The sequence below is a fragment of the Dasypus novemcinctus genome, chromosome 1, assembly GCF_030445035.2.
Source record: "Dasypus novemcinctus isolate mDasNov1 chromosome 1, mDasNov1.1.hap2, whole genome shotgun sequence".
NCBI classification, from domain to species: Eukaryota; Metazoa; Chordata; class Mammalia; order Cingulata; family Dasypodidae; genus Dasypus; species Dasypus novemcinctus.
The window spans coordinates 108,611,371-108,627,667 of NC_080673.1; the positions used below are offsets into that span (position 1 = coordinate 108,611,371).

The following is a 16,297-nucleotide window of genomic DNA, read 5'->3' on the forward strand; positions in this document are numbered from 1 at the left end:
TCTACAACTCAAGGCAACAAATATTTATTATTTTCTATGTTCAAGCCATGGTGGCAGGCACTGAGGTATAGAATAAATACAACATTGTCTCAGCCCTCAAAGAATTGGGTATGATCTTGTTACCATTTAATCAATGTGCATGCTACATCTTATTAAGCTACTTATTTTCATTCAAGGAAATACTGTGTACTTCTCATTTTAAAAATACGAAATTAAGCTTTTTTCCTTTGTAAAATGTCAGTAAAAGTTAGGTTTGGTGGACAGACTCCAATGTTTTGATGTAATCATGCTCCTTTTAATCTGTTAATTACCAGATGTGGCAAGGAGAATTTTCTCATGCTACATGTGAAGTGACCATACTTCAAACTACTCCTTCACTGGTTCAGAGTTTATTATGCTGATTATACAGAGATGGATATAAAAGGCACACCATCACCTTTTTCTGAACAACTCCAAAACACACGCACACACGCACACAGGGAAATGTTCTCTTTTTAAACAATGGTTTGTTGTGACATTTCTCTTCCTCTAAATGCGCCCTGTCTTTCCATGTTCATGTCTGAGTCTAACCCTCCCCTCTGCTGTGTATAGGTTTCTTTCTTGATTTCAGTCTCTGCTGGTCTGACTTTCTGTTTCTCTCACATGCAGATTGGCCTCTCTGTGCATCTACAGAGATAGATGCTTATCTATGCACCCACATACCTACCTATCCATCCATCTTCATCCATTCATCCACTCATTAAAGTATCTTGTGCAGCTCGCTCTATCCCAATTTTGTGTCTTTCCCCCTCTTTCTGTGTCCCTCCCCTGCACTTCTTAGTGTGCCGATGTTTCTCTCTGCTTGTTTCCCTGCATGATTTTCTCTCCATATGTCTCTCTTATTGTATATGTGTGCACATTTCTGTACACATGTCTACCTCTCCCTCACCCTCTTTCTACCTCTCTTCATGGCACTGTCTCACCTAGTATTCTCTCCTAACCTTTTTTTCTCTCTCCCTAACTCATTCTCAAACTGTCCTGCTGTCTGTGTATTTCTGCCTCTGCTGCCACTGTAATGCTGTCTCTCCATCTCAGTCTCTCCCTCTCAATGTGTGTCTCTGCTTCCCAAACTATCCCTCAATTTTCAAGTGGCTCAAAATATTTTTGGCCAGTTATTCCCAATCTATGAACAACATCTGAGGCAGTAGCTGGCACATAATTTTAAGTTTTCACAAATGAACCATGCATTCTTCTATGTACACTTAGTTTAATGCCTACTTAAATCTTATGTATGTATTTTGATTTTTAAAAATATATAGATTCTTCTACATAAAGAAAATCTATATCTTCATTTAAAACTGCTACATAATGTCAATAAATCTATAGTTACTAAAAATAGAATTATCTTATTGAGTAGGGTTGCCCACGAAATGTATGACACAAAAAAGAGGTTAACTGCAGGAGATGCAATTGGAGAAAAGGTGTAGGTCTCAGTTTTCATTTCATCAGGGTGAATTTGAAGAATGAGTACAAAATCCAAGCGTGAAACAATTTCAATACCATGATGGGAGTAGAAGTCAGACTTCAGTGAGTGAGAGAGCAAGGGTAAAGTAAATGGAACAGAATATCTGAGTCTGGACCCACAAAGCTAAAAAACCTGAGATATCTTTGACTCTTTTCTATTCCCTCATATCCAGACTATTAGTGTGTCTTCTAGAATTACGGTTCTCATGTCCCAATTTCTCTCATTTCTCTGTTTTCCAGGTCAAGTCCGTGCTTAGCCAGATTACTGCAATACTTGCCAGACCAGTTTCCCTGCCTCTCCTCTCTCTCTCTCTACTTTCAAGCAATCTCACTAAATATTATCCTGAAAATAAGGTTTTCTAATCAAAATTTGTAATAAAATGTCAGTGCCTAAGACCCTACAAAGCCTATTCTAACCTAACTTTCCTTTCATTCTTATCTCTATTTCCAAGTGGTAAACATGTTCACCCCATCATAAGCCTGGGGATTTCCCATCTCCTTGCTACCTCAGAAGGTATTCTTCCACCTGAGATACTTTCCCCAAGCATATTCTCATCTACTGACTTCCTACTTATCCTTCAAGGCCTAGTCCAGGTTTTAGTGCCTCCAGAAAGCCTTTCTATTTGAGGGGGCTCTTGCTCTCCTTTGAATCCCTGTAGCCCTTTCTGCTTCTTCTTAACCAATGAATGGATTACAAATTTTTTAAAGGCAGGGATAAAAAAAATCACTCTCTTTGTTTCTAACCCTTATGGGTTGCTAGCCATAAGGCAAATCTGAAGGAAATATCTAATGTTTTTTTCTCTGATGAACATGTTAAGATTTTTCAGCTAAACTTTAGTAATTAATGATAGTGTTGATGAGGGGATCAAACTTATTTTTAAGAATATCCTAAAAGCACCATCTAAAATTTGTAATTTTAATATACTATCCAGGAAATTAGAATATACATGAATTTATACAGAAGAGTATGAGGAAAACATATTTGTTTGTCTTTCTGACAATCTATAGTAAAAGAGAATTACACATGTACTGTTTCTCTAAGGAAAATAAGAGGAATTAGCAGAATAAACAAGGTTAGATATGCATGGGTTTTTCTTCGCTGCCACTATTCTTGCAGACAATAATTTTGAACCAAAGCAAAAGTTAGCTGGCAGTAACCATAATGTTTACATCCATTTCACTCTTTTAAAAAGCTTTAATTACAATTAGATGACAAAATCATTCAATCAACCGAATAGTCCTTTCTTCTAACATTTGCATCATCACCTTTCTGACTTTCTCAGGTAAGCACCTTCCAAGTTTCCCTTTCATTTTCTTTCTATTTTCCTCCAAATATGCTCATTTTGTTGCTGGGAAACAAAATAAATAATATTACCTAGAAGTAACTTTGGAATGGCTACCATATTGAGAATCACTTATCAAATGAAGAAGGAAGTAAGAAGGACAGAAATTTATCTTAATTATGTCCTAGGTTCTTTACATATGTCATTTCATTTCATCTTCAGGACAGCCCGACAAGGCAGATAGTACTCTATCCATTTATACATTGTTAATTGAAACTCAGTTACACTATTTGCTTAAGGTAACACAGCTAGGTAGTGGTTGAACCAGGATTTGCACCTGGCTTGCCTAAGATCAAAGGCTAATTTTACGATTTCCATTTGCCATCTTTATATCTCTATTCCTTTAGAACCATGCACAAACAAAAAAATCCCACATATTAAAACTTTCTTTTACAAGGACTATTTTTTCAGGTGTGATCCAAAAAAATTTTTAAATAAAGCTGTAATGTCAGGTAGGTCTTTAAATACATTATTTCCTAGGATTATTTTCCCAAAGTCTTATACACTGAAATAAATTTTCCTTCAAAGGAACAGATAAGTTTCACTTGTTAAAAAAAAAAAAAACACAAACACAAAAACCACACAATTTCAAGATAAAAAGTTCAAAATATTTTCTAATATAAATGCAAAATATACAATAAACAACCCATATTTACTAAATCTGATTATTGTCAAACTACTATAATAGAATATTCAGAAAAGATTAATTAACTTGAGCCTTCAAGTCCATTTCCAGCAATCTTTATCCCAATTGACTTGAAGAAAAAAAGATATGTAAGATAAACTCTTCTGTCAGCTGACTGATTTGTTGTTTGACAGTTATGCTCTTTTCCAGTGGTGTCATACTGAGCAAATATTCCTAAAAATATATTTTTAAAACTCAATCCATAGTTATTGTTTTACTATCTTCTTTTATGAAATACGTGTTAGAGGAGACTATAGTCACTAAGTCTGTTGCCACAGCAAAGGGAAGGGAAGACAGCACAGGCTTTGAACTTATTTAAGTTTGTTAGGCAAATCACAAACTCTCTAAGCCTTTATTCCTTGATCTGAAAGTGAGGATTCTAATGTCATCCTAAATGATAAATCCTTCCTAAAGGGATAAATGATATAGTATATGTGGAAAGATTGTAGAAAACAGATGGCCAATACAGGCTTTTCCCCGTCCCCTTCTCCTAAACACCGCCTCTAATTTTAATGATAGGGGTGGTGATCAAAGCTATAACTCCATTCTTTTGAAAGATGGTCATCCTCTGACCTAAGAATTAAAAACAAATAAAAACCAACCAACCAAACAAGCAAACAAAAACAGTAAAAGTTAATTTGCAAAACAGTCTCTAGAAAAGCATATGAAATACCAAGGAGAAAAAGGAACCTCAAAAGGTGTGATGTACATCTCCAAAAGGGAAAGAGATAATCCAAACAAATCTTTTAAAAGGAACTGAATTATCCTATATAGAAAACTAAAAACTTTGGTTAAAATTTTAATACTTTCTAAAATCCTACCTCTATGTTATTAATGAAAGAAATAACAGAGTTGAACCCACAAAGCTAACAGTAATAGGATGTTAAGCAATCCATTAAAATGAAATAAGAGATGGTAATAGCTTCATTCTGGCACAACAGCCATTTTTTTCTTTTCTTCTCTGTAATTCAATGTGCCTATTAAATTATTCCAATATGTCATTCATTAGCAGTAGTTACTGGACCTCTGGCCATTTTTTTTGTTAGAAGGATAAGAAGGGGGAGCAGAAAGAAAATACATCAATATTTTTCAAAATTCAGCCCTTCTAGATCTTTCACTTCCAATCATAACAAGTATACACTAAAAGTCTGAAGAACAAAAAAACACAGACATGCTACTACCAATAATATTTAAAAAAAACAAGAAGATTAAAAAAGCTCTATGAATGATCTTTGATTCCTATAGAATTTAAAAATATAAAGTAAGGATAAATACATAAAGTATTTTTTGATGCTTAAATACTATTTGAATACCTTTTGAACCTATCTTTCACTTTAAAACCATCATAGTAGTACAAATCACTTTGCTAACCTGGCACAGTTTAAGGTAATTCCAATGAAGAAAGTCCAGTTTCTTAATTCTCTCAGCCAAAATAAGCAAACTCAGTTGGTCTGATCAAATAGCAAGCTGTAGGGAACTTACACATTTACAGTTGAAAAACCAGAACAAGAACCAGAATTTTTACTTTTACTACTGCAAAAGGAAAAGTTCCATATACTTTTATACCCTCCACCCCCCCCCCGTATTTTTTATTCTTAGCACTGATATAGTAACTTCTTTGCCATTGATACAAAAATATTACAACATTACTGCTCACTATAGTCCATAAGTGATGGTAGCTGTATTTTCCCATGTATCACCATATTCTTAACACCTTGTAATAGTGACAGACATTTGTTCTAGTTCATGGAATATTCTTGTATTTTGTACTATTAACAATAATCCTCATCCACACACCAAGTTCACTATGTTATAGTCCCTAGTTTATCCTCTAGCTTTCTTTCAATTGATATTTACATCCCAAGACTACCCCTTCCTTTCAGCCACAATCACATTTATAATTCAGCAGTGTTTAGTTATACTTACTATAATGTGTTTTCAACTCCATCCATTTCCATACATTTACAATCAACCTTATTAAAAATTCTACATACATTAAACATCAGCTCCCCCTTCTCAACCCCCATTCTATCTCTTAATAACTTATACTCTAGAGTTTACCTCTGTGAGTTTAGTCATTGTATTTAGGTCATATAACTTAAAACATTTGTCCTTTTGCATCTAGCTTATTTCACTCAACATAATGTCCTCAAGGTTCATCCATGTTGTCATATGCATCCAACTTTATTTCTTCTTACAGCTGAATAGCATTCCATCGTATGTATATACTATATTTTGGTTATCCACCCATCAGTTGATGAAAACTTGAACCGTTTCCATCTTTTAGCAACTGTGAATAAGGCTGCTATGAATGTCAGTGTGCAAATATCTGTTTGCATCCTTGATTTTAGTTCTTCTGAATATATTCCTAGTAGTGGGGATTGCCAGATCATACTGAGGAACAACCAAACTGTCTTCTAGAGCCTGTACATTCTACATTCCCACCAATAGTGAAGGGCTGTTCCTATTTCTCTACATCCTCTCCAACACTTGTCATTTTCTGCTTTTTAAATAATGGCCATTCTATATATTTCTTTGTAGTTTTGTTCTGCATTTCCTTAATAGGCAATGATACTGAACATCTTTTCATGTGCTTTTTGGCCATTTGTATTTCCTCTTTGGAAAATGTTTATTTGGGTGTTTCACCATTTTTTTATTGGGCTGCTTGCCTTTTTATCACTGAGTAGTATGTTTTCTTCTATTGAGTAGGCTGCCTTTTCACCTTGACAAAGTTATTTGATAGGCACAAAAGTGTATGATTTTGAGGAGGTCCCATTTATATCAACAAAATTTTTACAGGCCCAGGTAAACATAAATTTGATTACCAACACAAGGTACTGTAAGTTCTGTCTCTCTCCAATCTGTTCATACTAACTCTTTGACCTCACCTCTACTACTCTCCCTTCACTCATTCTGCTCCAGCCACACTGGGCTCCCTGACAGAGGATCTGTGTACTGATTCTTACTTAATCCCCCAGATATCCAAAAACCTTCTCAATGAGGAGCTGCTGACTACTCTATTTTCAAATTCCAAGTCCTCACCCTTGCACTCACTCTCTCCTTTACATGCTTTAGTTTTTCCCTTGACTCTTAAGGGCACATGATATACTTTTACTTGTTTGTGTATTGTCTGTCTGTCCCCATTGAAATGTCAGCACAATGAGGACAGGGGATTTTAGATTTTTGTCTTTTATTCACTGTCCTATCCCCAGCATCTAAAAGAGTGCCTGGCACGTGGTAATATTTCTAGAATAAATAAATGATTCCAATTTTGGGAAATGGTGCTGGTGCCTAGCAAATCATTACTTAACTGGACACCAAAGTCAAAATACTATACAAAATGCTATAAAATACAAATATTGTAAAAAAAAAAAAAAAACATAAGTCTTTGCCTTCAAGGAGTATAGTGGACAAGCAGGACTGATATAATGGAGTAATTAGTTTAATAACATAGGCAGTATTATTAACTAATAACTAATTGGGTTTTATTTGATTATGAATCATGAAATCAGCCTGTTTGTTCTTGATTTTACCTAATTAAATGCTGAATTGAATGATACATACTATGTCATATGAGTTTAGAGGGAAAAGATTAATGAACTGTAATAGTAGCAAAAGACTATGGGCAAGAGATGGGTTTCACATTGGTGTGGGGGCATGCATTAGCAGTGGGTGGGCATTGCAGATTAAGTGAATTTCATGAGCTGGCATAAAGCAAAAAAAGAAGGAGGCATGTAATCTACCTTAAATGGAATGGAGGGTATTAACTGATGAGTAGTAGCAATTTTGATAGGACATTTGAGTGGGCCTAGGTTACAGAGAACCTACCCTCTGAGCAATGGACTCTGGTCAGGATGGAATCTTGTAACAACATGTGTTGCTGTCAGCCTGAATCTCTGGAACCTTTCTACTAGTTTGGTACACTTACCTCCCAGGTGTTTCCTGAATTGCTGCTAATGGCACACTAACAGCAAACTTACATGGAAGACTGTCTTTGGGCAACAGAAGCGACTGCCTAGCCCTCCCCCCAACACACACATAAACACACACATTTTTTCAGGACAGCTGGTAGCCAATAACTAACAGAGAGAGGAGAGGGGACTCACATTTCCAGCTCCCTTGCCTCAAGGCAGGACAGCCTGTGGGGCAATTTTCTTCCAGGCTTCCCTGCTGGATAAACCTAAGGGTAGATTTCACTTAAAACCATGTTCTTGCGCATATCAGTTTCTTCTGCTTCCCAACCCTGCTTCTCTCACTCCCTTGCAGATACATTTGAGAGGACTCCCTTAAATTTATCACTTACACATAATCCCTATCTCAGGTTCCGTTTCTAGGGAAACCAGACGAAGGCAAATCTGAAAAGATGGCCAAATATCCATAAAGAAAATTATATGTTCATGAAAAAAAGAGTTACAAAGGGAAAGTACTATAATAGAGTCATTCAATTTGCTGGTGAGGGATGGGATGAAGGGAGTAAGATGACAGGAATCGAATTAAAAATAACTTCTAAATAGAATTACTTCCTTAAAAGGTGAAAGCACTTCTTTAGTAGCATTGTCATGGTTATACATGAATTCTCTTAAATGAACTATCAAAACAGGCTGCCATTCAGGGATGTTCAAAACTTGAAGAAAATTACTAGTAGTACCAGTAGGATTCTGAAATTCTCCCTCAAATTTTGGGTCCCTGATATCCATATTCATAAATATGAGGACAAGATTAAGTAGTATTCCCAAATGTTTATAGCAAGTTGATTTTCTATTTAAGCAGCTTAAAAGAATCTTTGTTAGAGTAAGCAGCAGATTACTTAAATTGGAAATATACCCAGAGTAACATCTGGTTTTCATCTATGCTTAAGAGGCCCAAGAGTTTTCGGTAAAAAATAAGATTCTGGGCACAATATGAAAACAAGCAGGCTGGTATGAAAGAAATGATACACAGTCTGGGAACAAGCTAATGCCCTTTTAATTTTAGAATATGAGAAACAGTCCATAATCATCTTGGGTTTTGTTGGTTTTGTTGGTTTTATTTTTATTTTCTGATATATCAGACAAGTTAAGCTTCCTCTTTGGTTCCCTCTCAAAATTCACACCTAGTAAAAATGCCTATAAATAAAAACGATGACTTTCCTTTAATCAGTAACAATTTTTACATTATATACCTCAATATATAGGCCACCATGATACAATCAGAAACATACTTTTTTAGCAATAATTTTTTTCTCATTGATTACATTTCTATGCATTAAAACATGTAGCTAGTAACTACCAAAATTTGAAATGCACATAGAAGGGAATTACTATCACTGAAAAAAAAAACAAAAGTCCTATGTGGGCAGTGGTTAGAAAAACATGATACATCAAAGTTGATCTGTAAGAGCCAATATAATGGTAAGGTGCAGAATAGCAAATGTTTTTTTCCTGAGAAGATGTTTTAAAAACTGTTAACAGTAGGAACAGAAATTGGGATCTGGGGATAAAGGGACTGGGATACTATTAATTTTTACTGCATATTCTTTGTTTTTTAATTTTCTTATCACATATGAAAACCTTGTGTATTTGTTCTTAAATACTAACAAGAATAATTGTATAGTGGGAATCAGATGCATTTTATTTCTAAAGAAAAGACTTTACAGTATCTGTTTTGGTCTCAAAAAATTGGCAAGTAAAACGATTCTTGTTTTGAATAAAAGTATATAAAGTACACAAGAAACCAGACTATATTCTTTATGCCATTCAATGACTGAAGAATTTGTGGCTCTTCAGTAATTTCCAAAAGATCAAAACTTCTAACTTCAGTATAACCTTGTAAAAAAACTTTCCTGTTTAGTTGTAAGACCAAACTAATATTCATCCAGACCAGCACTTACAATTACTCTATATAAATCCTTTAAACATCAATCCCTAGAAGAACAGTAGCACAGAAAACAGAAGCATTTTTCAAAATTCCTTCCACAGAACACTATTACTAGGTGAGGCACCAAGAAAATTGAGTTCTGTACTCAAATATATTTGGGAGGTACCACAAATTTTAATTCCCCTCTTGAAGATTAACAATGAATGAAAATTTATGGAAGACCATGAGATGTTTTGGAGAAAAATGGTGTTTTCCAAATTTGCTATACTACATAACACTTTTGTACTCATCAAAAACAAGACTTGTTTAAAACTCTCCATAGTCCTCTGGTAAATGACCAAGCCACCTTCCTTATAAAACCTAAAGGTTCAGAGCTATCACTCAATCAACCTCTATCTATTCCCTCTTTCTCCTCCCTTCCCCTCAGTCCAAGTTTTTGGGATATCCTAACTTCAGAATTTATAGAAATCACGGACACTTATGAAAATATAATTCTTGGTCCTTAAGTCCAGAAAATCTGACTCAACATAGGAATCAATATTTGTAACAAGTACTCCAGGTGATTTCAACACAGGCCAAATGCTGGGAGGCTCAAAATGATTGACATTATAATCAATGAGATAATTAAGTATTTTATAATTGAGGTCAGAGTAACTTTAAAAAGATAAATAATGCCAGTTCCACCTTTGATGTGAGTACATGAAAAAATTAATTTGCTTTACCCAGGAAAAAAAGAAAAAAAGAAAAACTAAGAAAGGTCAAGCTACTCCCTAACAGAACACTCTCCAATATACTTCCCAGAATATTAAGGTCAAGAGTTTCATCCTAAAATAAGAATTTTTATCCTGAGCTCCATAGAGCAGCTTCAGGAATTCTTGAGTTCTCTGAAACTGTAAACACAATTTTTCAAGTAAGCCTTTTGTTGGGGGAAAAAAAACCCATACAACTAATAGCTTTCACCAGTTTTCATACTGCTCAATTACTAAACTTAAGAGTCATTTTTTTATTTATCTACTGAAACAATATTTATAGAAATTTTATCTTAATTAATGCCACGAATCAAACAGACAAAAACACAGTCTTCTGTGTTGTTCTCTCTCTCAGAGCTAAAAGAAGTAATTTACCTTTGCAGAGTCATATTCAAAGAGCCGGTACAACCCTTAATCTTGTTCTGGGCTTCAAGATGAGTCATTCCATGTGCACTTATTCCATCAATGCTGATAACCACATCACCTATTCTTACATTTGCCTGGGATGCCTTGCCGCCATCTTTTAGCTGTAATGAATATATTTCATTAGGAGTGTCACTCTTTAAAAAGTAAATAAAAACATGATAAATTATACTTTTGCTTATAACAAAATCAAACTGTATTAATATTCTACTAGACAAAGTAATACAAGGACCTAGAATTATCTTGCTTAACAAGTAAAGTTAAAGTTCAAATGATTTTCATGCTTATTCTCTTTAAATTCTTATCTTCTGTATAAAAAATTTTTCTGAGAAAGGTTTCTTGCTTGATTTCTCCACTTTTTCTTTGACTCAACAGTAGCGTGTGATTATTATGAATGAAGAAGAGAAGTAGCCAAGGAAGTTTCACAATTTAGCAGAAGAAAAAGAATGAACTCTCAATGGAGTACTTTATATTCTCTTAAAAAAAAAAAAACCTCTTTAAACAGCTGTATTTTTGTTTGTGCACAAAGGTTAAGATAGAGGGAGGATGTGAGCAGCAATCCTTCCTATTAACTCCAGTTCATATCAAGTGTGTGAGAGACTAAATTCTTTTTAGGTCAGAGTCCCAAATATCTTTTATACTGGGTGTGCTTCCTGCTCCAGGAATTTAGCAGGAAGGGAAGGAAACCAATTGTGTCTGAGACTGCCAAACTTTTTATATATCACAGTCCTTAATCCTCAATCTTTTTTCCCTTGCTCAAAATTTTTTCCATGTGTTTATAATTATTACTTAACTTGGTATTTTTCAAACTTCATGCACATAAACTGCATTACTCCTATAGAAAAAGCAAATAGAAAATTATAGTAAAACAAAAAGGTGATGTAATTTTCATAGATAACTAGAAGCTTGGAAAGTAAAAATCAAAAGAAACCATACTAATTCATATGACAAGTTCAGCATTATGTGCAAGTAGATACTGGGGGACTGGGTGAGTCTAGGCTTCAAAAACAAAGAAAGAAAATAACCAGCATTTCTCTAATAGTTAAAATGAAAAATTTGAGAAAACATTTTACTATAATTACTTTTGGTTAAAAAAAAATCTTTCAGCTTACTGAACAAGAACTGAGTATTGGATGTCATAATTTGGAAGCAAAGGAATAATTTCCATGAACATTATATGCTCACTCAGGTTCTGATTATCAGCAGTGGACAAGTTATTTCCTTAAAATATGATCAAGGCAGATCAGTCCCAGTACACAAGAACAATTATTTTGGATCTAAAATCAAGAAAACATTATTGACATTCTAGATCAATCAAGGCAGGGACCATGTCTGTGTCTCCTCCCCATAGTAGCCCTAATGCTAGAAGTGAGCCTGACACATGAAAGATCGTAATGAAATATAAGGTGAATGGATGCCACAATATTTGTTATTTAACAATGGAAACATTTTGTTTTAAATTGTGATATTAGGAAATATTAAAACTTAATATATTTTTAAATTTGTAAATATTTTAACACAATGATCAAAGGATTAATAGTTCTTAAAATTAGTGAAAAAAAATCTATAGCAAGGATATGTAAAATATAACAGAAACAATATGCAAAAACATATCTCAAACCCTTCAAATTAAATACGCTCTATCATATATACTGTTCTATACAGTAATCTTTTTCACCTTTGCAGAAATTGAAACAAACAAGACAATCTCTCTCAGCTGCTCAGATACTTAAAGGCAAGAAAAATTGGTAAAAGATTGGTACTAATAGTTTACAGAGTAACAAAACAGATCAAAACTTAACTCACATCATATTTATTAACATGACTTTTATATATGCACATAGGTATATACACTTCTTAATACATGTAATATATACATATGACTGACAAAGTAATTCCAAATTTAAATGAAATTTATATGGATTGGATTCAGAATCACATAAGTGAATCCAAGAATAAATAATTATGACAGAATTTTATTAAGTATATTTTAAAACAGTACAGATATATTTATTAATGTGAAAACAGTTTGTGTATGGGTGTCTGGGAATAAGAGAAGTCTTTAAAAGTGACAAAAATTAAATTAAATGATGTGATTTTACTATATTAAATAATAGGTGTGCACTATCTTAAAAATTGCTTTTTAATAATTTTAATATTTAAATTTAATTTTAATACTAATTGTTCTCTACTACACAGAACTAAATTGTTTAAATTGTAAAATACACCTATATATATAGAAAACAGGTGCTAAAGCCACCGCTGCCACCACTTCCTATAGGACTTTGGGCAGTCACTTCACTTACCTTATACAATCTTTTTTAGTGATTACGTGAAATAATAGTTCAATGAATGCTAGCTATTTTTATTATTCCCTTGATCTCAGATAACAAACTTAAGAAATGTGGGGGATGTGCTACTAGATGATCTCAAAGTCTTTGAAGGTACCTTCTGGTTTTCAAAGTTCGCCTGTGATCTCTCTGCACAAAGGTACTGATTTAACCCAAAGTATGAAGACTTTGCTCGTAGGAAAAAGGGAAATCTATTCCCTACTAAAATGAGCAAATGAACTGAAATGTGGAATCCTGATAATGAGAAAGAGTATAAACATAATTTACCCTTGATTTTATTTAGCTAAAAAGGACAAGCAAAAAAATTTTTTTAATTTAACAAGAAATAGAACTCAACTAATTACCTCACCATACCTTATACAAAGTAGCCTTAAAATAGAAACAACGAAACATATGGGCATTTGCTCTAAATGTATACAACAAAAGTAATCTAAATATTCCCAGTTCATTAGTAGCATAAAGGTAATGGAAACTTTAAAAAGAAAATAATCCAATCCAATCCAACCCAATGTACAACTAGAGAAACTTCTTGTTCCTTTGCTCCAGCTGTCTACTAGATTTTGAATATCTATGACCTCAAGATGTCCAAAACCAATTCTGAGAATTACCTATCTTTCTAGGATTGCTTTTACTCTTAATTGCTATCCCTATTTTCAGATCATGGGACACAAAGAAATCCTACAGCCACCTGTGAATGTCTCTTCCTTGAGAACCACATGCTGAGAAATCACGAAATTTTGCTGATTCCAAATGTCATCACACTGGTCCATTTTCTCCTCATCTTTCACCAGCCTTATTATAAGTTCTCTAAAGAACTTCCCTGCCTTCAAACTCTCCATATTCCTATCCCTTTCCTCCAACTTCACATTTCCATAATAAGAGTCATCCCACTACTTCATGCTGGAGAATTCCAATCACACCAATTCCATATTCCAAAAAGAGGGAGGGTGGAAACCCTTCAAATATCTTCCGCTTTCTACAATGTAAGACAAAACTGAAGCCTGAAATACAATTTATACATAATTTGTCAGCAACCTGTTTCCAACCTCAAAACAAGCTCTAAAAGATCAGAGACCATGTTCTATAATCTGTTCTTCTCCAGGACCCTTGGATATTGTAGACATTAGAAAAATATTTGATTAGACTGTGCTAAATAAAAAATCAGTATATTAGTTTTATGTGCTAATTCTAGTACAAATGTTCTTAATTCACCAAAAAATACAGAAAATTAGAATCTTCAATTAATCCTTAGGCTGAACAACCCAAGGTCAATCCATGTTTTCATTAGAACAAAGTAAATCCATTTGGATGATAATATGTGGTTTCTATGACCCCCAAAGAGAAGCCACAATTCACTTGGTAACCTCAGTTATCTAAGTGTTAGGAAAAGCTTCACTATATTTATTCTCAATCCTTTTAGCAGAAACAGAACAAAAGCCAATCACCAATCGAACCAATGTGGCTAAGTGGTAGAGTCTGGCTTCCCACATATGAGGTCCTGGGTTCAATCCCTGGTACTGCATACCTCAAAAAAAAAACCAAAAGAAAAAAACCCACAACAATGAAAAGCCAATCACCATCTGTTTAGCCTGTCATACAAACTCCTTTTTTGTCAGTTTTATTTTTTGAGCTTAGTAATATTAATCATCTTAGGTTTTCTACATTGCTATCTTTTCTAATTCTCTAACCATTTTCATTAGTCTATACCCAGGCTTCATACACACACACACACACACGATTTAAGGGAGCCTGTATTTTGTGGGAAATGTCCAATGAACAGAAACAAATTTAAGACTTGCGAAAAGGTGACAGCATCTTGCCTTTGAGCTTCATGTATTCCCTAAACCACTATCTCAAGCCATCCACTCAGAAATATAAATGTCTTTTTTCACTTAATTAGATAAGATTGAGTTATTATTATGAATTGCAAGCAGCTAAGACTACCAAGTCACTCATTATTTGCATAGTTCATTTTTTTACTTTTTTTTTTGCAAGTCGAAATATTTTGTATTTGTTTGAAGCAGTGATAACTGTTCAGTATATCTTGTACATATTATAAGGCAGCCATAATTATGTATACATTTAGTAAATGCACAATGTGTAGGAAGGAAGAAGTCATGGGAGACTCCTGGTCAAGCTCCGTATAGATCAAACTAATTATAAGTAAATGCTTTACTTTGATCTTTAAGTGTATTTTTCAATACTCTTATCTAATTTTCCATAGATTTATAATTTTATATCTCTGCTTCTTTTTAAAAATTACTTTGTATTCTCACTTAAACTGAAAGCCTATATGGATGCTATGTTGGAACTATCTTTGAATTCAATTTCTGTTTCCTGATGCTGAAATGAAGGTAAATTAGGTATGGTATGAGAATGCTAACTGTATGGGGTCTTCGCCATTAACATAAACAGAAAAAGATCTAATATCAATCACCTGTACTTGAATTAACCTCACTTATGGAGAGTTGTATCTTAACCCTGTATCGGTAATTATAGATTACAAGAAGTTTTCTCTTGAAAGGGAAGTTCAGTCTTCAGTAAGCAATGGGGAGAGAGAGTGTGTGTGTGTGTGCATGTGTTTATGGGAGAGGATGTAAGAGAAAAAGACCTCAGCACCTTCAAGCTTCCCATATCTCATTCTGTGAAATACCAAAGATAAACATTTTTCAGCCATTTTAGGAGGATAGCTCCCCTCAGATAGTCTTTTACTAGCCTGAAAAAGAAGTGACCAAAAGCAAGCAATTAGTACTATTTATTGAGCACCCACAGTAAATTGGGCCATTTGGAGGATTCCTTATCATTCTTCACCACGGAAAGGTAATTTAAGGCTCTCTTTTACAGATGGAAAAACAGAACTTCAAAGTGGTTCAACAACTTGCCTTTATCCTGTATACAGTACGTAAGAACCTAGTACTGACTGATCACAGGCTGTGAAGTTTGGCAGACATAACTTTCTAAATCCATGCTCTGCAACTTACTAGTTATCTGACCTGAATTTGCTTGGCCTCTCTAAATCTTAGCTCTCTCTCCTTAAAAACTGAGATTATAATTTCACCTGCGTCACAGAGCTGCTGAGCAGAACAAATAAAATACCAGCACCACACATAGCACATTAAATGTTCACTATTATTATTATTCATTATCACACCACACCATCAATTCACAGAGACTGGAATGAAGTCTACTTCTAGGACCAACAGTACAGAAAAAGCTTTTCAAATTGACCAGTTGGATACTTCCTCCTCTGGCTTCTCCTTTACCTACTTAAAGGTAGGCCAAACATGCTTCCTTAATTCATTCTTTTCCCTCTCCATCTCTAAACCTAAACTTCTCCGGCACTCAGCAACGAAACTTGACATACGACAAATTCAGAACCCCCACTCA

General features: G+C 34.2%; 1 protein-coding gene across 11 annotated transcripts in view; it reads right to left on the reverse strand.

The window, feature by feature from the left end:
• PDLIM5 (PDZ and LIM domain 5) overlaps positions 1-16,297 on the reverse strand; it is a 235,059-nt gene that overhangs the window by 156,850 nt on the left and 61,912 nt on the right. For all 11 annotated transcript variants that reach the window (XM_058295329.2, XM_058295348.2, XM_058295300.2 and 8 more), the window contains exon 3: positions 10,512-10,663. In XM_058295329.2, coding sequence (XP_058151312.1) covers positions 10,512-10,663 — 152 coding nt within the window. The remainder of the gene's footprint in view (positions 1-10,511; positions 10,664-16,297) is intronic.